The sequence below is a fragment of the Myripristis murdjan genome, chromosome 7, assembly GCF_902150065.1.
Source record: "Myripristis murdjan chromosome 7, fMyrMur1.1, whole genome shotgun sequence".
NCBI classification, from domain to species: Eukaryota; Metazoa; Chordata; class Actinopteri; order Holocentriformes; family Holocentridae; genus Myripristis; species Myripristis murdjan.
The window spans coordinates 27,467,214-27,492,581 of NC_043986.1; the positions used below are offsets into that span (position 1 = coordinate 27,467,214).

Here is a 25,368-nt window from a genome sequence, read left to right on the forward strand (position 1 = left end):
GTGTGGCGAAACACTAACGCATTGTGACAGGTTGGTATCTGTGCCAGCGTCTGATATTTTTATGGGTCACTTCAGCTACGGCGTCTGAGCTCCGCACAGAAACACAGGACCTTGACAATAGCCTCTATAGTCTGTCATTCTCCTGTCTGCGGCAGCGCGACGACTGACTTTCTACCAGGCGCATGAAGTATACACACATATTGTACAGTTATGAGGTAGAAGACAGAAGACCATAAGACTGTGCTCACTCCAGAGCAGTCCCTTGAAGCCAACAGCCCCATATGTAATAGCCAAAATCCCCTCATCTTTCATTCTTTCTTTCTTTCACAACATCCTGAAGTCTCCACATTCCTGCCGTGTTGAAGGTGTAGCGTGGACTGTCTGAGCTTGCCCTGAGGGCTGAGGAGCTGGTGGTGGCGGTGGAGGGGGAGCGGCGCTGCGTGAGCGCGGAGGGGACGCAGGACGGCGGAGGAGAAAGAGACGGAGGAGGGAAGAAAAGGGAGGCGGTGATGGCAGAGGATAGCCAGAGAAGAGGAGTAAGCGAAAAGGCATGATAGGAGATAGAGATTAGACAACAGCAGCAGCAGCAGCAGGCCTCTCCCTGTGGCTGCCACTGCTGTCGCTGCTGGGGATACGGGACGGTGATGGGGATGATGGGATTGTTGTCTCTTTGCTGTTCCTGGGACTTGCTGCAACAGGCAGAGCAGGGGAGGGGAGGGCAGAGAGGGAGAGGCCAGCGGAAGAGGGGGCGGCTGACAAAAGTGTACATTTGAGTGGGTGAAAGAATGAACATCATTCCCTTTGTTAAAAGAATACTTCTCCACAAAAAGCGATGTATTTTGTGTCATGCATTTACCCTCAGTGCTCTTGAATGTCCAGTGAAAAATATTTTAATCCCATTCCCCACAGAGAATAAAGTTTCCAGAAACTGCAGTCATTAGAATGGAGCTGATACCCATCTGTTAACCTCTGTCTGTACCTGCAATCTGCTACTACACACACCACACGTAGATCTCAGATAGCACAAACCCAAGCACGCATACAGTACACACATTGAAATACGGCACTAACACAAGCATGACCCTCCAAATCCCCTCCACACAGACAACCTTGGTTGGGTCAGAACGGCATGAAATCTTCTTAGGTTATAGTCATCACAGGTTTTCAAGACACAGCGTGGCTGTTTGGTCTGGGATGGTACAATCACTAAGATACACAGACGCTGTCACAACATGGTGTTGGAGACGGGGGTCATCCTTCTGGGAGCTATAAAGTATGTGACCTCTATCATTGTTATGACCTCTTCTTTAGTTCCTGATTGCAAAAGCCAGATCACACGGTTCACTATGCAAGGACACACAGCAGCTTCCGTGGATACTGCAAAAATCTGCTTCGTAAGAACAAGACTTTTGCATAATCTCATATTCAGTGTTAAAATTGTTTTTCTTACATAAAACAAGGTAAATAATCTGCCAGTGGGATGAGATAATGAGACTTGTTTGCAGAATTTTCTTGAAACTAGTGGGCTGATCTGCATTGTTCTGCCCCATTTCAGCATATTTATACCTACTCCCAGAAAATTTTCTGACACAATCGAAACTGCATTGGATGAGTTGAATTATCTCATCCCACTGGACTGTTTTCACTTGTTTTAAGCAAAACAACATTTTTACTTTTTCACTCAGTTTTAGCTGTTCTAGTGGTGGGGATTTAGATGATTATATGGTTTTGAGTGGAGAGTTTGATTTGACATGGAAATTTAAAGTTTGTGAAGACGAATGTGCAGTTCCGCATTTCCATTTAAAGTTTTGGGAGCAAAATTTCAAGAAATGCATCTCAGCCATCAGGACAACCTGTAATATAACTGATAGAATGTTGTACACACACGGTTTCTATTATTATTATATTATTCAAGATGTTAGTTCATGCTCTGTGCAGCTATCAGGAACAGGCTGGAGCACATGCAGGAATAGGGATTTGCTCAGGGGCACTTTAACTGGTAGTGGGGATCTAACCAGCAAACTTTGGAGTTACGGATGTATCTTGTGATTTACAGTTGGTTTAAAGTGAGTCACTTTATAGTTAGTGGGTCTGTTGATTAGTTACAGACACTGAGTCTATCATAATGAGTCACTCCTACCATTGTAGTGACTTGCACTGAGGTGCAGTGACTTGCAGGAAGTACTGAATAATACTGAATGAATCCTGTATATCGATGATTTGCGGTGAATCATAGTGAGTTATACGGCGTCAGTCCTTTGTGCTCACCGGCAGTGCAGAGTCATCAGGGGAGCGCCCAGTGGCGTCTTCAGCCTCGTATTTATAGTAGTCCAGTGGAGCACAGAAATACCCAGGCTGCACCTCTGAACACTGTCGACCAATCAGATGCCTCCTGCAGTCACACTGGCCACTTTCCACCATGCACCTGACGTTACACACACACAGATCAATAATGTCCTTTTAAACTAATCTTTGAAAAGTCTTGCACGATTCAAGATTTCCCTTACTTAAAACAACTAACATGTTAATGACAGTAATACACACAGCAGCCTCTACTCCCATACAAACCTATACAGACATACACACATATATAAATGCAAATGCACACAGTTTGAAAACTTAAAAATATAAAAATGCAAAATCCACACCTGTTGTTGTAGGCTCCACCAAAGTCGCAGTCACATGGTCTGCAGCCGGCCAGGTCATTACTGAGTCCCCAGTATTCAGGCTGCAGGGGTGGAAATAAACGTACATACCATAATATGCTCAGTCTGCTGTCTGGCTTTGCACTATGTCTGAATCTCTGCTGTCTTTGTGCCAAGACATTAAGCCACCATGACAAAATCCTCTACTTATTATGTTTTTTGACTACCGTTGGCAAATACAGTGTCTCTGGTGAAAGGAAACACTCCACTGCAATATTTAGCAGTGCCAAAAGGTAAAGCAGTTCATGCCAGCTGTGTGGTGATGCTGCAGCTGACAGCAATATGCAATATGATACATGAAGTGAAGTATGGCAAGAAAGAAAATGGCTTGTTTCCAGACTGATTTCAACCCTTATTTCAGGGTATTTTCTGTGCTGATGAATAATTTTGATCGGTAAGTCTAACTCGCTTCACTCATGTCCTTAATATCGACATGAACTGATTTATTCATGAGGCACAGAATTTAAAAACACTAAAGCTTTTTCAAAATTATTTTCCTTGTTTTGATCAAATGTCTTAAAGCAAATGTTACATTATCCTGAAAAAAAAAACCCACTAAAAATGAACTGAAGTAAACATGATAAATCTGGGTACAAAACAATATCCCATCAGGACAAGAGGTTAATCTTTGTCTTTTTTCTCTTTTACTTCTTTCAACATTTTGTAAAATGATCAAGATTTACAAGCCATAATCAAGTGCCTCAAGCTTGATCACTGACCATGAAGCCCACACACACACAGCTTTGGAAGGCAGGAGAGTTCTTACTAACCAGACACTGGTTGCAGTAGCGTCCCGTGACGTATCTTTTGCAGGAGCAGTCCCCGCTAATCTGGTCGCAGGGAGCGCCCATCATGATGATGCCGCGAGGGTCACAGTTACACGCTGAGCATGGCAAACACACACAAGCATGGCATAAAATAATGATAAATGTGGAAAGAGAAATCCATATTATTCCCTGTTCAAATACAAAGCCAAAAGGCACACACTCACGCTGGCAGCCGAGCGGGTCGTTCTGGCTGAGCCCGTAGTAGCCCTCTTTGCAGTAGTCGCAGCGAGTGCCCTTGACGTTGACTTTACAGCGACACTGTCCGGCGATCATCCCCATGTCCGGGTCAGTGTGGCTGTCACACACTCCCCCCTCCAACGAGCCCACCGGGTCACAGTCACAGGCTGCGGATCAGACAGAGGGGAGTCAGTGACCAGGAAATGAACCAGAGAGCCAAAGACACAGGAAGAAATGGGTGATATAAATAGATTAGAAGGGAGGAGAGTAATGAGATAACGCTGGATGTGAGAGGGAAGAGTAATCAGAAAAAGACAGAAAATGTCTTGTCTTCCAGTTGTTATTATTTTTGGAGGTTATTATTATTATTATTATTATTATTATTATTATTATTATTATTATCATTATCATTATTAAAAAGACACCTAAGCAAAAACTGTATCACCTGATTGACTGAGACAACTGTGGCAAACCATTGGCAGTACATCATGAAACTCCTCAAGTATCTGATCAGTCTGCCAGATTGATGGTGTGTATTCACTTTTCACAGCACACTGTATAATGGGTGGACATGTGAATGTTTGAACTTACATCGTTGTTACACGTTGCTAAAAAAAAAAAAAAAAAAAAAAAAAAAATGTTTTCACTTTTTAGTCATTTCCTACAATAAGTATCTTGAAACAAGACAGAGTAGTTTCAGTTCAATTTCAATTTTTTTCAGCCAATTCTGAGACTCGGTTATGGATTATGTTCAATCGGGAGTGTATTTCTTGTTGGGCAGCCTGGCATCGTGGCCAGAAACAGCTCTTCACCCACCGGCACAGACCCGGGGGTCTCTGATGCCTCTGCTGAGATCCTGGAAGTAGAAGGGTTTGCACATCTCACACTTGCGTCCCATGGTGTTGTGCAGACAGTCGTCACACACTCCGCCGCTGACGTTGCCCGTGGCCAAATACACGGCCATGTCGAAGTGGCACTGGCTGGAGTGGCCGTTACAGTTACACTCTGGAAATACATGGTCAAAAAACTGAATCATAATGAACAGCCGAAATCTCTGGAGCAATTGTTAGCGCTAAATAAAAAAGGAAGATTATTACCAACTGGTGATTATTACAAGGCAAACGGCCACCAATATACGCAGAAACAATCGCAGTAGTGTTTCTAATTCGCGTTATGTTTACATAATCCAATTTGTGGCGGAGGAATGTAATCTTCACTCAGTTTGTGTCCACAACACACTCTTGGCCTCAGAGTTAATTTCCCTAACTTGGTGTTGGTGTGTGGGTGTGTGTGTTCCTACCTCTACAGGTGTGTGGGTTGTTTGCCTCAGCCGGTCTCCATGGCAGGTCGTTGTGGAAATCTCGGCAGCGTTCACAGTTCAGACCCTCAGTGTTGTGTTTGCACACGCAGCGACCGTGGATCTGGCCGACAAACAGGGAAACCACAGCATGTCATTTTGGCACTGTCAGACACAGGTGAAATCATTTTGGCACAATATGTTGAAAAACAAACAACAATACGAGCTGGAGTGTGAATTATTTCCCGCACAGCTGCTCATTGCACAATGACCAGTTACTCATGTGCATCAACCCAACAAAAAATACATTTTTAAAAAAGTCACAAGTCAGAACAACACACACACATTCCTCAGGGTAAATCTAACCCGGCTGAATCTCTACTGTCCACCCGCTGCTCTCCAACCCACGTCAGCTCACCATGCCGCTCTCCCGGTTGTGGACGCCCGGCACGGGGGCGCACTCTGAGGCGTGGCCGTAGCAGAAGCAGCTCCCTCTGACCACCAGCTCATGAATGGCGTAGTAATACTTCTGCAGGACGTCGGAGCGGCGGTCCAGCAGGTCGTCTCCCAGAGTGTGAAGCTTGGTGAAATTGATACGCAGGTTGGTGATGCGCAGCAGCTCTGCAGAACAGAAACAGAAAGGCTGCTTTGACTGTTGTTTTTCATGGTGTTTGTTGTTTTTTTATAGAAATTTTATCGTTCGCTATTTTTCTTCCCTGGCGAGTGCAATATTGTTCTTTCTAATAACATTGGTCTCCTTATTCTGAAATATTTACGTATTATTCATTACTCTTTGAAACTATTCGAAAGGAAGATTATTTTACTTGCCATGCCCTGGTTGCAGTGATGTGTGTGTTACTTCTTTGTTACAACACACCAACTGGGAACTACTTTGCTCTTGCCTTCAAAATCAGAATAACTGTACCTACCTAACCTGTGAGCCTCAGTAGGAATGATGTCCAATGTTCTTGTCATACTCTTATATAACGGTGGGAACGTTTACACTGAGAGAAAGCAAACTTTTTCAGCAGATTATTTCTCATCTACTGACTGACAAATTCTAATGCAGTGATATAGTGAATCAAAGTATGTGGGGGACGTAGTTTAATACTAGAAATGTAGTCTTGACACTGCTCAATAATCCCTTTGCTATGGTGATGGCAGGAAGTAGAGGACAAAATGCTGAGGTGATTTCATTAATTGAGTACAAAATGACTTTCAATGTATTCAGCAAAGTATTCACATTCATATATCATCATAATTTTATATTCTGTCAGACCGAAACAACACTGCAGCCCACAGAATCAGAGAGCATGTGTGAAAAATCATTTAACGCTCTGTTTCACTTACCTTGAATATCCAAGCTGTATGGGTCTTTCACATGAATGGCAGGATCCAAAACTTTATAAATCACCTGGAATAAAAAACAGAGAGCATCTCAGCATAAACAGTATATCACTGATGATTCTATGATGAGAAATACAGTTTGGCAGGAGCCTTCAGTGAAAGCCAGGATTAAAGAGCATAATATCCAGTAAAAAAAAAAAAAACAGATAATGAGCGACAGCATAGGCACAATGGCATGGAAGGGAAAAGGGAAAGGGGAAAAATGACATCATGAAATCTTTGATATATATATACAATATGTGAGAAAGCCCATAATCTCCCTGCATCATTGGGAGATTTGAGTTGTTGGTTCTACACATTTCCCTGAGAGCTTCAGGAGACAAAGCCTGTGAAAGCTTGTAGGAACAAATCAAAGCCATCCGTCATCACCGGCTTAACCTCGCTCTTTATTAGTTCCATGATTATTTGTTACATTCTGTGTTTCACAGTGACTTCACCTCTCCCTCCCAATCACAATTATCTCACTTTTCAAATTATCTAAAATAACCCTCAACACTGCCTCACCTCTACCGCCTCAGACAAACAAGAATGAACAAGAAGCTCCGTCCTGTCCTCCAGCCTCTACGCTACAACTACGTCTGCAGCTTCTGCTACGGCTTACCTCTCCCTCGGTGGAGGGCTCGATGTCGGAGTAGCGCTCCTCGCAGATGACGTCGTTGATGTGGTGCAGGCCGTTGGCGGGGATGCTGGGAAACGTCTTGGTGCAGTTGTAGGCGAAGTAGCGGTACGGGCGCCACGTGCGGCCAAAGTCGGCCGAGCGCTCGATCAGCATGGCTGCAGGTCTGAACGTCTGAAAAAAAAACAAAAAAAAAAAACGTAAGAGATTAATTTTTTGTGCTTCTTTAGTTTTCCCTTATTAAATCCTGATACTTGACATTAACCATTCCATTCTCTGTGTGTGAATGGATGGGACCTGAAGCACTAAACCCATCAGTGCTGTTGCCATGCTTTAACCACTGAGCCACACAAAGAAAAATAACATAAAACAAAAATCTGACATTTGTCATTAGCGCAATATACCGCCACAGACCAATTCAGACTGAATTATGAAGACGTTAATTTCATGTTTGCTTTGCTAACGGCAGAGTGATTGATTGATTGATACGTTGGAATGCGGGAGATGAAACTTCTGAGGTGGGATAAGAAAACACACAAAGCCAGACAAGTATGCAGACAGACATGCATAAGCACATACATGACAACACACACGGAAACTGCCACCTCCTTACAGTACATGTAGAGGTGTACATACATGTACACACACACACAAACACACACCTTAAACTTCATGATGAGGTGTGTGAAGTGGAATTCAGCCTCCAGGTTCAGTCGGATGCTGACGCTCTCCTGTCCTGTGGAGCAACAGGCAAAAACTGTCACAACAACACGGCCTCCCTCGCTGGTTTTTCCTCCCTCCACCTCTCAGCTCATGAAAAAAATCACAATAATCCTCCCACAGGGAATTTTACTGCCTATGCATTCAAGAGTGAGTCATCATATGTATTGTCAATCTCCTTTGGAATCCCTCCACCATCCACCCACCATTGACGGACTGCCACCAGGTGATGTTTTTCTCGTCGTCCATGAGGGAGATCACGTTTTCGACGCGGTGGCTGTTTCTGTGACGGAGCGGGTCGTACGGATGCTGAGAGTTACACTGGAAACATTTGTCTGACTCCTGCAGTGGAAGGGAAGGAAATACACATTTTCTCATGGATGATCTCATAAATACAATGAAGTCAAACCTGCACGGGGCATTTTGAATCTGCTACGAAGAGAAAATATGAATACATCTTGTGCACTTTATTCAAACCCGGGACACTCCTCTTACAAAATTTTGAAATCCCCAAATCTGGCAACTATCAGGCAACTATTCTGTATTTCTAAAATGGTTGGGTGTTTATTAGCTTCCATCAGCTTCCATAAGTGATCGCTAGGCTTCCACATATCAATCAGGTCAATACTCAATATATCTATTGCTAAATTGGATTAGTCTTTACAGAATGCACCCTGTACATATCAGTCAAGTCTTTTTATGATAGAGCTGTTCCCTCAGATTAGAGCTTTCATCTGACAGGGTGAAATGACTACTGGGGAAAGGCTCAGCTGCCCCTGGAAACCACCAAATGAAAAAGACGAAGGGGAAAAAAAACGAAGGAGAGGAAGGGGGAGGAGGGTTGGAATAGAGAGGAGCTGAATTCAAAACTCTGGGATCACGGAAAGAGTGTCGAATGACCCGGCCAACAGGACTTCTGTAGGGTCTGAATACGAGTCATAGCTCCTTAACACCAGAGGTTTCATGACTAGGAGGAGGATTATGAGAGAGATGGAAAGAAGGAGAGGTGATGAATAGAAGCAGAGGGAAGAGAAACAATGAAGAGGCTGAGGAGAAGGCAGGAAAAAGAAAGAGGAGGAGAAGGCTTGAGGAGAAACGGCGTAAGAGTGTGGAGAGGAGACCGAGGCCAAGACCAAGAACGGAGGGGGTTTGGAGACGGTTAGGAGAGTTCGGAAAGAAGGATTGAGAAAAGGAGGAAGGGGGCAAAAGGAAGGCCCAGGTGAGGAGAGATGGTATTCAGCGGAGAGGGGACGCATTGGGTAAGAAAATGGGCGCAGCGGGGGTGAGGAAGAATGAAACTGGGGCATGAGCGAGAGCCGAGAGCGGAGGGCGGAGGGTGGGAATGAGCGGGTCAGCAAAGAGAGAGAGGGAGATGGTGAGAGAGGGTAGAAAGGGGCACATTTGAGAGGGGGCCAAGAAGAGGGGATCAGGGGAGGAGAAAGAGGGGTAAACAGGGGGATGAGTGGCGGCTGGCACGGAGCAGCAGCGGATTCCAGGCCAGAGTTCCTTAACTAGGTTGTTGTCAGGGGCGATGAAGCTGCTAACAACAACATGGCTGTTAAAGAGACCGGACTGAGAAATGATGGGGAATGCCGGCAGCGTGCTGCAAGCGGCGAGTGTGTGTGTGTGTGTGTGTACACGCACGCACAAATGAGCACATGGACGCGTGTGCGCGTGCGTTTCAATATAAATGCGAGGGTGGGCATGTGTCTGTTTGTGCATGCATGCTTGCCTTTTTCACCTAGCCTCCCTAATCCCGGCATAAATCTGCTCACACCCTCATCTCAGACACCGGCTACTTAAAAGGCCATTCCTTTATGTACAGTAATCCATCCATCTCAAGAGCTTGTGCCATCAGTAAAAAGCCAGTGTGTAAATTTAGTAGGAGAACAACCCTAAAAACACTCTACTGCTTTATAATGTTCACAGAAATTTAGATTTGTGACTTTTGCTTGTGAAAGTCTGTAGTGACAATCTCAAAATCCCATAAAAAACCATCATGCAATTCCTTAACTAAAGAACCTGCAATCTGAGAGAATTATAATTAAAAGTTTCTGCTGGTCAAACAAATAAAATATCAATCCAGATTCAAAATGTCACATTTTCATATGGTCAAAGGCTACTGTACAAGTTGCTTGGTGCTGAGTGGACTGAGGCTGGTTGCTTTAAGAGCCTCTCTCCCCTGAGCTCTTATTTATCCCCCATTAGTCAGGCTTGGTCAACACAACCACAGGGCTTTCTGCTGCAACAATACGCTGATGTAAGACTAATGTTGATTCGAAAACACTTCTTTGTCACACTACGATGGTGGCTTTACACGAGGCACGCCCCACTACCTCCCTCATTCCGCCCCCTTTCCTCGCTTATTTCCCCACTTTTCCCCGCCAGTTACCTTTCCTTTCTCCCGCTACAGTGCTCCTCCTTTTCCCCCCCATCCCTCCTTTGTTCTCCTCTTCCTCCCTTGTCCTTTGATTCCCATGTCTTCCACCATCCTTTTCTCTTCCTTCACTTCCCCCTTCCCATACAGCCATCCTTGCCTCCCTCTCCCCCTCTCCCGTCTCCTCCCTTTCACTACAGGACCTCGTCTAGAGTTACAGTTTTAGTTCCACTCCATCAGGTGGGTCTAAGGTCCGAGCCAAGGCCTCTTTTAGAGAATCCTCAGAACAAGTGGCTTGACAGCAGCCCCCTGAACCCACTGCTTCTCCTGGATACCAGATAAAAACAGCACATAACGGCTATGCAACCCGATCTCACCAGGAAAGACGCGCAGAAAACACCCTGAAGGAAGCGAAGTCAAACAGAGGTGATTGATGAAGCAGTGGATGCTTCAAGATTGATGGCCGCAGAGAGAGTAATGTTTGGTGTGGGCCTTGCAAATAGCTGCAGAGTGACTCTGACGGACAGGTGATGGTTCACACCTGGATCTGCGATGCGACAGGTTGTCACCGCGCCCCGCCCCCTTACAGTAGTACAGGGCCTATCACCAATCAGCAGGTGTCAGTCACGTTCACCTGGAAGTTCAAGCTGTTGGCCCTGCCTGAAGGCATGGAAGCGGAGGCAAAGACATACATGTAGGAGCACAGGAATGCATGTAGTGCACAAATGCAAGCAGGGCCGATGTCATCGTGATGGTGTCAGGAATCTGGGTATAGGCAGGCTGAGGGATTAACAATTGATGAGTTGGATCTATCAATGTAGTAAAGATGGGAAGTTTTATGATCACGGCCTGAAGGAAAATGGAGGTATCACATGCTCAGTGGTCCCTGTTGACATTTGATTCATCAGCTTTCTCACACTAACCTCAAAAGATCAAAATCAATCAAAAATCGAGTTGTACATTCAAAATAATAAAAGAGTCTCCACTTGACTGTCTATGTCGAGTTATAAAAAATTAACCTTCACACACTTAATGATCATTGATTTGACTTGGTTTGTTCTTGAAAATCAGTTGGTAAAACTGTGTCTATCATCTGCCTAAGAGTCATGTAACTGGTCACAGAGGCTGAAAAAGAAAAAAAAAAAAAGCAACTCTGTGGGAAATGATGAAAGAAACTGAAAGATGCTTGTCAGAGAGGTAAGCGTGCACAAGGTGGAAAGTGAGGTGTAGCCTGAGAGAGGGAGAGGTAGGCAGAGTAAGAAAAACAGAGGGATGGGTGGGGGAGAATGGGCCGGCTTGTGTGTGTACACCTGGCACTGAAAGGCAGGGCAGGGTCGCGGTGGGGGAGGAGGGGTCCTGCTCATGGAAACAAATGAAGATGGAAGAGTGGAGATGAAGGGATGAAGATGGATGAATGCATGAGAGAGAGAAAGAACAAACAAGCCATCCTTTATTTTCGCTCTCCCCTAACTGCAGGATGCCATGCATTGTGCCGGGCGGGGCGCGGTGATGAGAGACGGAGCAGCGAGGTGGGAAAGTAAAGCCGCGCATAAACAAGGAAGGGGCATTTTAAAGCAATGGAGATAGATGGTGTTACCTGTGGCAGGGATAGAAACTGCAGTCAAATCACTGTGGATTATTGTGATGAAGGAAGTGTAAAAAGAAAGCGAATGTGCTAAAATACTATTAAAAAGGCAAAATAATAAATAACAGCAGTTTTGAGAAGATACTCAATAGACATGATTCAGAGCAGATCTCAGTTCAGCAGATACGGAGGAAAACCTGTGCCCTGGTAGTCGAATAAGAGACAAAAAAAATGCCATAAGAACCAGCTAGTGCCATTTTTGATCTTACCTGCAGGTGGCTGACAATGCAATAGTGCTCTGGCCCGTTCAGGCCGCAGGTGGAAGTGGCGGACAGGTTGACGGCTCGTCCAATCAGAAGGTTTCCTGTTGCTGGGTAACAGCTTCCCTCCGTGCAGCCGTGAGGGCCTGATGGGAGTTCCTGTCCAGACACACCGAGAGCTGGACAGGGCGGGACAGGAGGACAAGACAGCGGAGAAAGAGGACAGAAGAAATATTGTGTTTGTCACTTTGCACTGAAGTACGTCACAGTTTACACACAGTGCAACATTATGACAAGTCAATCCTTCCTGTATCAAGTCTTATTTTGTCTTAAAATCAACTTTTATTGAACCAAGAGTCATTTTTTGATGCAAACTAATCTCCTAAACTGCATTAAGAAGAAGACAAAAACTGCAACCCATCACTAGAAATGTTCACCCATTTTAATAATAAAATAAGATTTTAAATATTAATATGAGACTGCCTTGCAATCACTGAATCACGCAATGATACATAGTCGACAGTCAAGGTGCTATAATCACGGTTAACCCCTGCAGTTAAAAATAAAATAAAATCTGTGAGTCACTTGGATCTAATTCAATATTACCAGTGTGTTACTGCCAGCTGTAATCCAGACGACAACCAATCAAAGTACACAGACTACACAGGCAGAAACATACAGAGAAAGGCAATATTTTCTCCTCTTCTTTTTTTATGGGAACAAGTAGAAAAATGTTGAAACAAGGCAGAATCAACCCACCATAATCAAGAAAATGACCCTTGATTCAAAAAAGTTCTAGAGACAAGTGGATTGGTACTGGAGACGCATTAGGTTGTCTCATCCCGCTTTTATATTTTTTCACTTGTTTTAATAAAAGTAAGATTTTGACACTGAATATGAACTGTTTTGATGGGAGATATGTGCAGTGTATTTGCTGCAGTGTGGAGGTTCCTCCCCTGCATACAATCCACGCAGCACACACCCAGGTTGGGAAATCACAGAAACCAGGCGTTTTTCACACTGAAGGTATTCACCTTAGATAACCACTGAATTCTCCACACACCGTGCAGATGACAGATGAAGTATAGCTTTTCTAGATAAGATCTTGATTAATAAAACAAGCACGGGGGAAGGATGTGTCTACTCCTCTCTTAAGAAATATTGTAATTTCAAATGGTTAGTTTGACAGAGGAGAGCTGCCAGCACTGAGCAACATGTGAGAGTCTTGAGATGTTGTGAGGTTAGTTTTAAATATTTGGCACCTGTACCTCTTCACACAGGATTCTGCATCTGTAAACCCTGAGCCCCTGCTTACCCAACCACTTAACCCTTTGAAACCTGAGCAACTTCACCTGATTTCTTTCAAAAACATAGAGGGAAAAAGGTGATTTGCTAAATTAATTAAAAATAGCAAATCAAAATAAAAAAAAAAAAAAAAACAGAAAACAATTAGAAAAATATCGCAAAAATACAACTAAGTTAGTAAAAAAATTAGAGAAAATGTTATGATAATAATTATTGTAATTATATACCCCAACAATTTGTATAAATAAATAAATAAATAAAACTACAACAATTTTATCCCTCCCAAAATTGTCAAAAAAATAAATAAATAAACTAAAATACATTTACCAACCGCCCCAAGAAATAAAGTGAATTTGTTCAGAGAATGAAAAAAAAAAAAAAACCTGCCCACAGGCTCAAGGCTTTCAAATGGTTAACTTGACAGTTTTGGCTACAAAGATACTCGGTGATGGTGGATTACTAATATCCAGTTGTGTTATAACCTTACCTTTGAACCTGTGTCTGCCTACCACCTTAATGGACCTCAATTAGTTGAAAAAAAGAGGCAGAAAGACCAAAATATAAAGGTGAGAACCACATTAGCAGTAACTGGGGCCCCTGATGTTTTTTTGGCCCTGTTCACTCATTCCCTGTCCCTCACCCATGTAAACACTGTCCTCACATCACTGCCTCTGAATAACGAAGGCCTCATCAGGGATATATGAGAGAGAGAGAGAAAGAGAATGGGGGACAGAGGGCGAGACAGACCTAAAGCACAACTTTAGAGAGTGGGAAGAGAGTGGGAAAGAGTTGTGGACCCACAGAGAGCGCCAACGTTAAAACGATCATGCAACAAAGATCATAAAGGCAGGATGGTGAAGGAGGCAGGGCTGACTGCGGCTAGAGCGTCAGGGGACGGGAGATGCCGACAGAGATGTCTGAGGGCCTTTCATCCCTGTGGATCTACAAAACACAACAACAGAGCGGCAGCATGTTGAGGCATGATGGGAGACGTGGAAGGTGTGAGATGGAATCAGAGGCATCCGGTTAGCAGAGTATGTTTACATAAAAAACACAGTTCTGCAATGCCAGATGACTCCATAAAACTGATTTATGTAACACTCAGACACTTTCATAGGAGCTGAATTTATCAAAACACATTCTAATGTATATTATATTATAATGACTATGTAAGTGAGTATCTGCAGTGTTAGGAAGACTTAATTGAGGTAAAAGGGGATAAAATACATAGATTAATGAGTGTGGTTTTATTTAATGAGGCCTTATTATCCATAGAATATAAACACAGCCTGAATGCTCTGCCTCAAGGCTTCACATTCACACCTTTGCGCCTCCTCAGATCGACCACAGTTTTGTAGTGTGGGCCACTGGAGCAGCAACTGGTGGTGGAGCATCTTGCTCAAGGGCACCAGGAAAAAGCATGACTCATTCACTCTCCCCACCCAGATCTTCAGAGCCGGTGCAGGGATGTAACCCAGCAAGCCTCTGGCCACAAGCCGGCTTCTCTGACCTCTAAACACTGCTCCAATAAAAAAAAAAAAGTTTAATTCTCATAGAAAACGTTTTAATGCAAAATCTACTTGGTGAGGCTACAAGGCTTTCTCCTGTGAAACTCTGTCTTTCAGTGCTGTGCTGCCCAGACTACACACACACACACACACACACACACACACACACACACACACACACACACAGAATAATGATCTTATACGGACTTGGCCCCCGTTCAAGTGATTTTCTGAATTCCTGTGGGGCATTAACAATGCCATTTAGTAAGTCCTCTGGTACTGATCAACCTGCCAGTGGAAGTTTACTGCACATTCTTCCTCTAGGCTAACATTACTAAACTGAAAGAAAATGAAGTAAATATACACAGAGAGGCATTAAGGCATGTGTTTCTGCACAGTGCACACACACACACACATGCACACATGCACACAATAAATGGGTGAGAAGGCTAACCTATGAACTGCAGATTGAGATCAGACACACCCTGGGCAAACATCAACTACTAGCCTACATTGAGAGACTGAAACTAGACCAAGTTAGGCACAGATGCTGGGCCGGTGATCATTTGATGGGTGCATGGCCAAACGTATGCAAATCTTTTCACACCACATTAATGAATGATTTTTTTAAAAACAATACATGCAGAAAAAGAGGGCAGAAACTACATACTGTACATGCCTGCCTTCACCTTTGTTAAGGCTGAAGGAAACACCCACTACTCAAACAGACCCTCAAAGGACACAGAAACTGATGGAGAACTGTATCTGTGTTTCACCTGACCTCACGTTACAGCTATGACATGACAACATGGGTTCACACCCTGGTCAAATAACCTCCTCTGGATAAGAACCCATGAATGGAGAAGGCATGAATGGTGTTGGAAAACAAGGCAGTCAAACCATAATCATGTCCCTTCGTGACCACGCTCGCCTCTCTGCAGCTCAGGAACATACAAATACAGCTGTTTCAACCAGTTTGCGGCGTTTGTAAAGTTTTATGTTCTCAACTCCTGCAATCTGTGTATGGAAATCTCCAAAAGTAAGGCTCACACTGAGACATATTATTACTGGGAAGTAATGGCACTGTCCAACATATAGGACTTTATATATTTAATTACAGAGTGAGTTAACGTTGTAATTGCTTACACTCCCATACAAACAAATGGTTTGTGTGTTGCTATTTTCCTAGTCCATAAGGACATATTGATAACTGAAATGTGCTTAATCGATGACAAATTGACTAATCCATAGCCTGACAACTTGTAGAATCACTCTTGATTATCTTGTCAAATGTTTTGCAAATGTCTTGCAAAGTGAGGAAGCGGTGGAAAAACAAACCGAGATGCTTGAAATTGATCCAACGTCTGCGCCAGAGGACAAACATTTTGTGGGGAAATGATTTTTAGCGCAACATCACATAAACATCTCATAAATTAACCCTCTCCTGTATGATAGGAGCCATAGATCCGAGTTGAAAGAGACCCTCAGGAATGTATTTCTCTAGGCATTTACGACCTAATCAACGTAATTGAGTTTCAAAGATTTAAAGGACCACACACACACACATGCACGTACACACATATGTATACACAGTGTTGCTACTGTAAAGTTAACTGTGCACAAAGCCTTGCTGTCAGAGGGCTTTCTCCAAGCTGTCAGTGTTGAAACAGAAAAGGCTGGTGTTTGTGTAGGTAATTACAAGGCGTAATCGTCAGCAGCGACTACGCATACACACACTCATGCGCGCACAAACACACACTCTTGAAAGAAGCTCGCAAGAGAAACTCATTTATCTAAAGATGCTTTCGACATGTGAGACGTGACAGTGGTGTCCATCCCCCCTGCCTGGGAGGCTTGTGAGAAACATATCCTTTACCTGGTTTTCACCTGTCCCGACTAGCAGGGAGAATGCCTCACTGTATGTTTGCAGTGTGTGTGTGTGTGTTGTGCATTCAGTCGAGCTGTGCATGACACAAAGATTATTATTGTCAGAATTTTAGGCGCATTTGTACATGCAGAGCATTGGTATATGTATGTGAGCATCAGTTTGTGGCAGTGACTGTGCCTCCCTGAGGGTCGGCTGCCTTCACGTTATTGCATTCCACGTTTGTCCACAGAAATGATAGCAATAACAGAGAACATCTCAAGCCTTTCCTATCACTTCCTGTAATACAGGAGGGAGTGAGAGCCTGACTGACCAGAGGATTTGGAAGCTCACAGCCATGCCAGGGTTGCCTCAAAAGACTGCGGACAGACCAGTCGCCAGGAAAAAAATCATGGCATTTTACATTTCTGCAAACCATGAAAAAAGTGAAACGTCACTTTTTTCAAGTTTCATGACATAGTACGTGAGCAAAAAAATGTTATGTTAGGGGACAGGTGGGTTCAGTCACGTCAGTGTTATTTTGTGAAACTTTAGTGTAAAATAAGTAAAAATGATGGACCTGCTGTCTGTTCTGGACAACTTTCTGTATAGTGCTGGTGTTTACGTGACGACGCTGAAGGCAACACGTAGGCTATTTCAGGTGATAATTGTAACCTAGCGAAGGAGGACAAGCAAAATCTCAGGTTCGGGTCAGGATTCACAAAGAAAAGAATGCCTGTCAGCTTCAGGTCAGGCTTGGTTACTATGCTCCTGTCTCGGGTTTGGACAAAAATATGCGGCCCGAATCGCACTCAGGCCTCATATTTGTTAATGTTAACCATGGCCTTTTCTTAACCTTAACCAAGTAGTTCTGGTGGTTTAACAAAGCTAACACAGAAAACAAAAGTTACTAAAGTAGCAAACGAGCTAACGTTAACGCTAACCCAGTGTTTGTTCATGTGTGACCATTGACAGTCACATAAACACAGTGGCTATAAGCATAAAGAAACACTAACATTTCAATGTATTTGTTGGTTTGCAGACACGTACAATGGCAATATTTTATTCTGGCAGCTGGGTTGCTGCTGAAGTGCTGAGGAGCAAGTTGCGTTGCATTATTTAAGTATGTTTCATATGTAAAACAAGAATATTATTTCTCAAGCAGACGTCCCGTTAGGCCTGTTGGTGGCGCGAGAGGGAAAGTCAATGGAGACAACGAAATTGTCATATCTCATCCTTCACCAACATGGATGTTTTCACCAAACTTCATGGCGCGCAACCAAACCAATTTGGAGATGTACCCCTCTGTCCTGCTTCCCTCTGTGGCAAAATTTTCAACTATTGTGAAAAAATACAACGTCTGTGGATCACAAGGACAAAGCCAGTGGGAATTTAACACTCAAAGACAAACATTTAAAAAAGAAAATATAATGTATAATCATTTTTGCTTGATTAGAGGATCAGTTTGCCTAAAATGGGTGAACTGTTGAGAAGAATCTGGACACCCTAGCCTCAACTGTTTTATTATTAAAGTCTATAGTGAAAATAATGGTGTCAATGGTGGCTTTATCTAGCACATCCTAGCACAGGCTGTGATTGTGGAGCTTCAGAAGATTTGGATCAGCTGCACAAGCTATGTATAACAATTTTATTATGATTTTTTTTTTATCCTTTTTGGGGCTGTAAAAGGCACTGCCCATTGACTTCAGTTGTTATGGAGATGGCTGCTACAGAGTTGGACAAAGACATTTCGCCTGCTTTTCAGCTGGCACTGACGTGAGAAGATAATATCAAAATGTTCATTTTAGAGTGAGCTGTTTCTTTAATGAGTTCATCTCTAGTCAACAGCCATAATTTGGAGGATCTTTTCTATTCTGAAAAATTACCTCGCCTTAGGCGAGACTATGGAATGTCATGAGGGTCAAGTTACACCTCGGTGTGTTTCAGCGGGACTGAAACACACCGAGGTGTAACTTGTGCTAAAGAAGGTTGGACAACTGTTGTTGACACCAGCTGGTTTTTACAAATGTGTGATTACAGCATTGGTCAAGCACGTGGCAGTGAAACACACACACACACACACACACACACACACACACACAAAGCAGACACACAAAGAGTGGAGTCTCAGGTAAACACACCGTCGGCCATCCGTTCTCCCTGCTGTGTACAGTGCCACGACAGGAATGCAGGAACACAGGAGGAAATGTTATTCATTAGAGAAACACTCCAGGTGTCAGTGTGTGGGACACGGACAGATCCAAACACTCCTCACCCCCTCTCACCCTCTTATACACACACACTGATATACCAACAAATGTTATGTCTGTGAGCCAGGCATGACCTTCAAAGATAAATCAAGGTCAGCAAGTTAAGACATTCAAAAAAGGTGTACCAGTGTTTCATGTCCATTGGAAGTTGATTCTCATAACTGTGGCGTAATAACCCACAAGGGTGTTTTTTTCTAATTATGACTTGATAACTCAGAAATGTGAAGATTTTGTTTTTAAATCACAATAAGCCTATATATATATATATATATATATATATATACATAGCCTATAAACTACTTTTAGCATGTTCAAATTCACAGCTGTGAGGAGTCACAGTTCTGAGTTATGAAGTCACAACTACAAGCAAAAAAACTCACAATTCTCAGTTATTACTGTAAGTCACAGCTGTGAGAAAAAATATTCTGAGTTATTATGTCACAGTTGCAAAAAAAAAAAAAATCACAATTCTTCAGTTATTACCATAAATCCCTACTGTGAGAAAAAATGTGTCAGGAATAAGCTTCTGTAAGGTCAAGTTGGTCCATTGGTCTATCTCTAGCCTAAGTCTAAGACAAAATAGTTTAAGACAGAAAAGGCAAGAGAAGAGAAGAGAAGAGAAGAGAAGAGAAGAGAAGAGAAGAGAAGAGAAGAGAAGAGAAGAGAAGAGAAGAGAGAAAACAGTAAGATCTTGTAACGAACTGGATGAAATCCCTTAATCCTAAAGTCAGATGGACGACCGCACAAGAACGCCTTCCCCACTCCTTCCTGTTAAACAGCACCCTAAACAGTAGCTGTGACCTCTGTTTAAGTGTGTTTGTGTGTGTGTGTGTGTGTGTGTGTGTGTGTGTGTGTGTGTGTGTGTGTGGCCTTTTTCAACTACACCCCACAGTCACGAATTAACCCTGCGAGGGCCCGTTCGTCTTGAAGTCAGCACTGCTGTCAGTGGCCCATCATCTACCAGACATTCCTGAAATAGCCCGGATTCTGACGGATTTAAATGACACATTTTCAGGCCGGCCTTCAAACGTTTCTAAATCCTATAAGTTGGCCTAATAAGCCTGTGTTCACATGATCACAGGAGGGTTTAACATTATCATCAGCGGACAATTCAAATGGTGCTAGACAGCAGCAGCAGCAGTGCAGATCTCCATCTTAACACTGTTTCATCTGCTGAGTCTTAAAGGGATAATTCACCCACTTCAAAAATAAATTTAAAAAGTTTATTTAGACAAATTCAAACCAAATTTAAACAACTACTCTGCAGTGTCTCTAAGATGCCAATTCCCTGCCAGTGCCAGTAACTCACCCCGCACTCTAAAATTACCCTTTAGCACCCCACCACTCCATTATTTTACACTGGCCTGTAATGTGGCATCGAGCCAAAGGAGAGTAAATTCTCTCTTAGGAACTTCACTCCCTGAACCATACTGTTCCCTAAAGTAAACACTAACTACAACAAGCATCTGTGGTTGCAGTGCAATACTGTCATTAGGGTGCATGAAATAATAATGGATTAGACCTAATGACAACCTATGGAGAGAGAGAGAGAGAGAGAAAGAGAGAGAGAGAGAGAGAGAGAATGAGTGAGGATTTCCTATCCTGTGGCAATGCTAATCAACAACAACAACAAATATGACAGGGTTGAAGACTCAGAAGGAGGGCAAGGTTTTGTTTTACCCTCTTTAACCCTCTGGCAAAATCTGATTTCACACACACACACATACACACACACAAACACACACACAAACAGGAAAATAACTGGCTGTTGTCCAAAGTTCCCCGCCCACTGTATCTCCAGCCAGAGTCTATAGCCCGACAGTCATATGAGGGAGTGTCTTGTCATATATTGTAGCAAACATATCTAAACAACAACAACATGTGGACCACCAGCACTGGGACGGCATCATGAGCTCAGTCTCTGTCATCAACTTTGGTGCATTGTTGCATATCCATAGTTCATGTAGTTACATCTTCATAATTTAGTCTTTTGTAAGCCAGCGGGCAAAAGCTGATCACATTGGCCCATATCTTCTCAATGCATAGTATAATGTAATAGTGTAATGTCACACTGTGATGAAGAAGAGATGATTACTGTAAGATTTGTCAGCCATTTCTAACAAAGGTAACTAAAATTGTTCTTTTTGTATGTCCAAGATACTACCGATCTAATGGGACTTTTTTGAAGATACCATCAGCATCTTGTCCTTGTCACGCTCTTTATTTATTTAGTGCATCTTTGGTTTGGCTAATTCAACCTGTTGATCAGACAAGCAGTGTGTGGACAGCAGAACACACAGGAGGTGAAAGAAAAGGGGGAAAAGAAAAGAGGATGTGACACATGGCCTACTCCCTGGTGTACAGTTCCCTGGTGTCTTTTGTGTCTCTTTAGTGTTCCCCTGTGAGTGGGAAACCCAAACTCTCACACACAATACTAATTACAACTCTATAAAGAAAAAGAGCATGATGGTCTATGAATTAAAGAGAAATGACTGGTCTGTCGCTCTGTGTAATAACAAATTCTGAGCATTAGTGACTGTGCACATTGCACAAGTTAATCTTTTTTTGTTCTTGTTGCTCCATTTCACCTGCAGAGTAATACAGATTTCACACCAGCTCCTTTTCCCAGAGCTTATGTTCTGTGCAAACATGAAACTTTCCTCTATGGCTTGTCATTAATTAAAGACAAATAAGAGACTTCTCTACAATTCCCACTCACCCAACACGAGGAGGCTCAGATACACAGCCATGACGGGCATCAGGATGCCTGGACGTTTGGACGCGAACCTGTAACACACAGATACATATGATGATGATGAGTGTGATGAAGAAAACGTAAAGGCAAAGTGATTTTTTGCTTTTCTTTCCTGAGGAGGTTAAACTTGCCGTTAGCGATTTCCCATGGACTTTCATTCCTTCCGGTGCCAGAATTAATCTCAGAATCTCAGAATTAATGTGGTGATGATATATTGATGCTAAAATACTACATGAAAAACAAGCTTCATTATTTTTTAATCAACTGGTGAGCATCTCAGAGGCCACCATAATCAACTGCTGCTACTGTAGTGCAGTTGTTTAGGGGGTTCTCTGAGGTCGGAGGGTCCTGTGTGATTGTGTTGTGACACTGAGGAGAGAAAAGGCCTCCTGTGTACTCAGGCTCCACAAACATAGAGCTCTGCTCACTGAATGGGGCCAGGGCACATACAATGATGGGTGAGAACACACATTATTCATGTTGCACACTAAACCAATCTGACCTCTCAAACAAATAAATGTGGCTACAGGAAGGAAAAAGGGACTTGTGAATGAAAAGGATGACGAAGAATGTTAAAAAGCAGCGCAATGAATTTCACTCCAGAGACCAAGTCTTGCTCTGGCAATGCAAATACATAATTTAAATCACCGGGAAACTGCTAAACATTGTCTGATAAATGACAAATCAAACATCTTCACTCGTGGAGAACGTCTAAAATGTTAAGTAAAGTCTCTAATCCAAAGTAAGATCTAAAGTAGTTCTCTGTTGGAAAGCATTTTTCACACTCAGCCTGGCAATAAGAGGTCCACGTGGCGCTGCTCTCACACTGCCAAACACAGACGCAGCAGAGAAAAGACCCCACAATTACTCAACAGTGAGTTCAGTGGGTTTACATGCACATTTTTTCTGAAATCATCAAGGACAGTCAGGTATTCTATTAATGAGTTTTCAGATGAAAACTCCATTTGTCATTTCCAATAGCCAGGATAAACACATATCCCTGGAATATACCAATATCAGCCACAACACTGAGGCATGTAAACCTCCTAATCCTGTTTACTCTTGGGGTTTTGCAGTCTGTGTTTTTGTACAGGACAGATCAGATGAGATAAAATGTTTGTGCTTTCTTTGAAATTATTGCTTGGATGTAAAACACTGTAATTAACTCTTATATATATATGCTTATATATGTGCATACGGATTGGAAAATCTGACAAACTCCAGAGAGAAAGAGGTGGTATTATGGAATCTTTCACTTTCCTGACCAAAAACAAAAACAAAACAAAACAAAACAAAAGCCGCGGTCACATGCACTCCTCCAGCAAATCTAATCCAGGCAATTTTTATGATAATGTTCAGAATACGCTATTTATTAATAAAGAGCATACACTGATGTCCATCAACAGGATATGAAATTATATAAAATAGCGTATCCCAATAGACCTTTTTTTTACAGAAGCCTTTTTAACATGAAATAGCGAGGTAAACAGAGGTGTTACTGATGGCATTAGTTAAGGTTAGTTAACTTATGCCATCAGTTATTTCATATCAAAACAGCTGTGAAAAAGGTCTATTTTCATCCTAACTTGAATGTGAGCTAATACTGAGAATATTGCTGAAATGTGCTCGAGGCAGGGCAGCAGGCTCCCTGGTTGGAGCTGGTGGTGACCCTCTTCAGGAAGGTGCAGAGGGGCCCCTCGCCGCCAACTGTCCCATCTGTTGAGTGAAGAGAGCTGCAAAGACGTGTGGAGCCTCTCTGCTACTGAAGAGCTCCAGAGACGAAGCCACTTGCTCACTGTTCAACACTGAACACACACACACACCACAGTCCAAGCACTTTCCCAGCCAACACTCACTGGCAGGTGAAACCTAAAGGCCATTCTGCATGAGGGCACTTGAGCAAATCTGAGCTCCAACCAAACTTATGATGAACAGTATTTTTTTTCTCCTGGGTGATTTCATCAGTGTTCCTTTATGCTGGACCAGAAGGCATTTCCAACAATGAATTACCAGCTGCAGCACTGTTAAACGAGTAAACTACCGTTACATTTTAACAGCTAAATAGCTGAGTTTACAGTTTAGCTGCAGGCAACCCACAGTGGTGGTGACAGCACAACAAGGCCACATTTTAATCCTAAATCGTCACCACAAGATGTTCTAATCCACCAAACAGCCAATAATCCAACTGAGTAAGTAAGTAAATAATAAGACAAATTAGTATAAAACACATGCAAAAGGATTAGATATTAGAAAAGAATGTGACTGCATCAAGATGTTAATCTGTAAGTCTGTAAAAATTAATGTTCATCATTAATCTGATCTATCGATATCTGCTAACCGGCTTCAGTAGGTACTCACTCAGCCACAGGTCACTCTCCTCTGCACTGCGTGGTCACAATCTCTCACTCTGTGCTTCTGCAGGCAGGTTTTGTCTGTGTGTATGCATGTGTGTGTGTGTGGATATGCGGCAGTATTAGAGTGTGCACGTGCGCCAGCCTGGACCCCAATGTGTATATTTCCGCGTGCATGCACAAGTGGGTGTATAGTCGTGTCAGTATGCGTAAAAAAAAAAAAAAATCACAAGCACAACTGACGGTGGCGATGTAAAAACAGAGGGAAGGCAACAGGCCAATCAGAACACAGAGTGCGTGCGGGACCCCCTTCATTCCTCTCCTCCCTCTTTGCGCTCTCTGGCTCCCTCCGTTCCTCCCTCCAGCTCTCCCTCCATCCCTCCCCTGCTTCGTCACCGGGGCACTGGGGTGAATGGGCAGCTATTCTTATTCTAATGCCTCTGTCACTCTGTGAGCCACTGGCTGAAAGAGGGGAACGGTCTCCAGGCTGGTGGAATGTACCACCCCTTTCTTCTGGACACTGAGGGAGAGTGACGGGACGGAGAGGGAAAGAGGAGGCCAGAGGGAGGACGAGAGCCAGAGAAGAGGAAGAAGGATGATAAAACGGGGAGAAGAAGAAGAGGTGAGATGGTGAAGGAATGAGGCGAGAAGGCTTTCCATTTTGGCTTAGGTAATCTGAGCCAAAGAGCCCCAATACTGCTCCTAATCCACCCACAAAATCCCACTTCCATGGCACCAAAACAAGAAGAGACACTGAAAGTGACCATCAGCTGGCAGATAGAGAGACCCCTCTGGTCGAAAAAAAAAAAATTAAAAATCTATAAAATTCCACAGCACCCAATATAATATCCAAAAAATGCACTGCAGTTAAAGGACCAAATATCCAGGGCTTAAGATTGTCAGTGTTGTTCAAATGTATTTACCTGTAAGTGCATAAAAAAGTGCATAAAAGCACCTTGAGCATGCTTTTCAAGGTGGTTGTTCCTACTGACCTTCCTTAGTGTCTTTTTTTTTTCAGAAAATGATTTTAAGGCTGAACTTGCTGATTTGGGTCTTTACCTGTGTAAAGCCTTGTAGCTGCACGGGCTGGTTGTCTCTACTCTGTTATAGTGGAAGGGCTGAGCCGATCAATGGGCAAAACAAAGTTAATAGTTCACTAACTCACACCACAGTGCACTAGGGCATGAAAACTTTGCATCTGCAGAAATTCAGCAGTATTCCACATTAACAACTCGATTCAAGCTGTGCTCGTTTTAATCTTTCGATGTGGTTCAGGTAAATTAGGTGCTCATCTCTATATCTTCACCTAGGAAAAAAAAAAAGTGAGGGCATGAGGTGTCAGCT

General features: G+C 43.1%; 1 protein-coding gene across 2 annotated transcripts in view; it reads right to left on the minus strand.

Annotated features, from left to right (window-relative positions):
* The window catches only part of lamb2l (laminin, beta 2-like), a 53,863-nt gene that overhangs the window by 18,637 nt on the left and 9,858 nt on the right, over positions 1 to 25,368 (minus strand). Inside the window, exons 1-13 of one of the 2 annotated variants that reach the window (XM_030055940.1) lie at positions 21,638 to 21,677; positions 11,981 to 12,150; positions 7,956 to 8,091; positions 7,692 to 7,765; positions 7,015 to 7,203; positions 6,357 to 6,420; positions 5,425 to 5,627; positions 5,010 to 5,130; positions 4,526 to 4,714; positions 3,697 to 3,876; positions 3,476 to 3,588; positions 2,649 to 2,728; positions 2,269 to 2,425 (exon numbers count right to left, since the gene is read on the minus strand). In XM_030055940.1, the coding sequence (XP_029911800.1) occupies positions 2,269 to 2,425; positions 2,649 to 2,728; positions 3,476 to 3,588; positions 3,697 to 3,876; positions 4,526 to 4,714; positions 5,010 to 5,130; positions 5,425 to 5,627; positions 6,357 to 6,420; positions 7,015 to 7,203; positions 7,692 to 7,765; positions 7,956 to 8,091; positions 11,981 to 12,150; positions 21,638 to 21,677 (1,716 nt within the window). Of the gene's footprint in view, positions 1 to 2,268; positions 2,426 to 2,648; positions 2,729 to 3,475; positions 3,589 to 3,696; positions 3,877 to 4,525; positions 4,715 to 5,009; positions 5,131 to 5,424; positions 5,628 to 6,356; positions 6,421 to 7,014; positions 7,204 to 7,691; positions 7,766 to 7,955; positions 8,092 to 11,980; positions 12,151 to 21,637; positions 21,706 to 25,368 lie in introns of those variants that run through there. The other variant, XM_030055939.1, reaches the window with a different exon arrangement.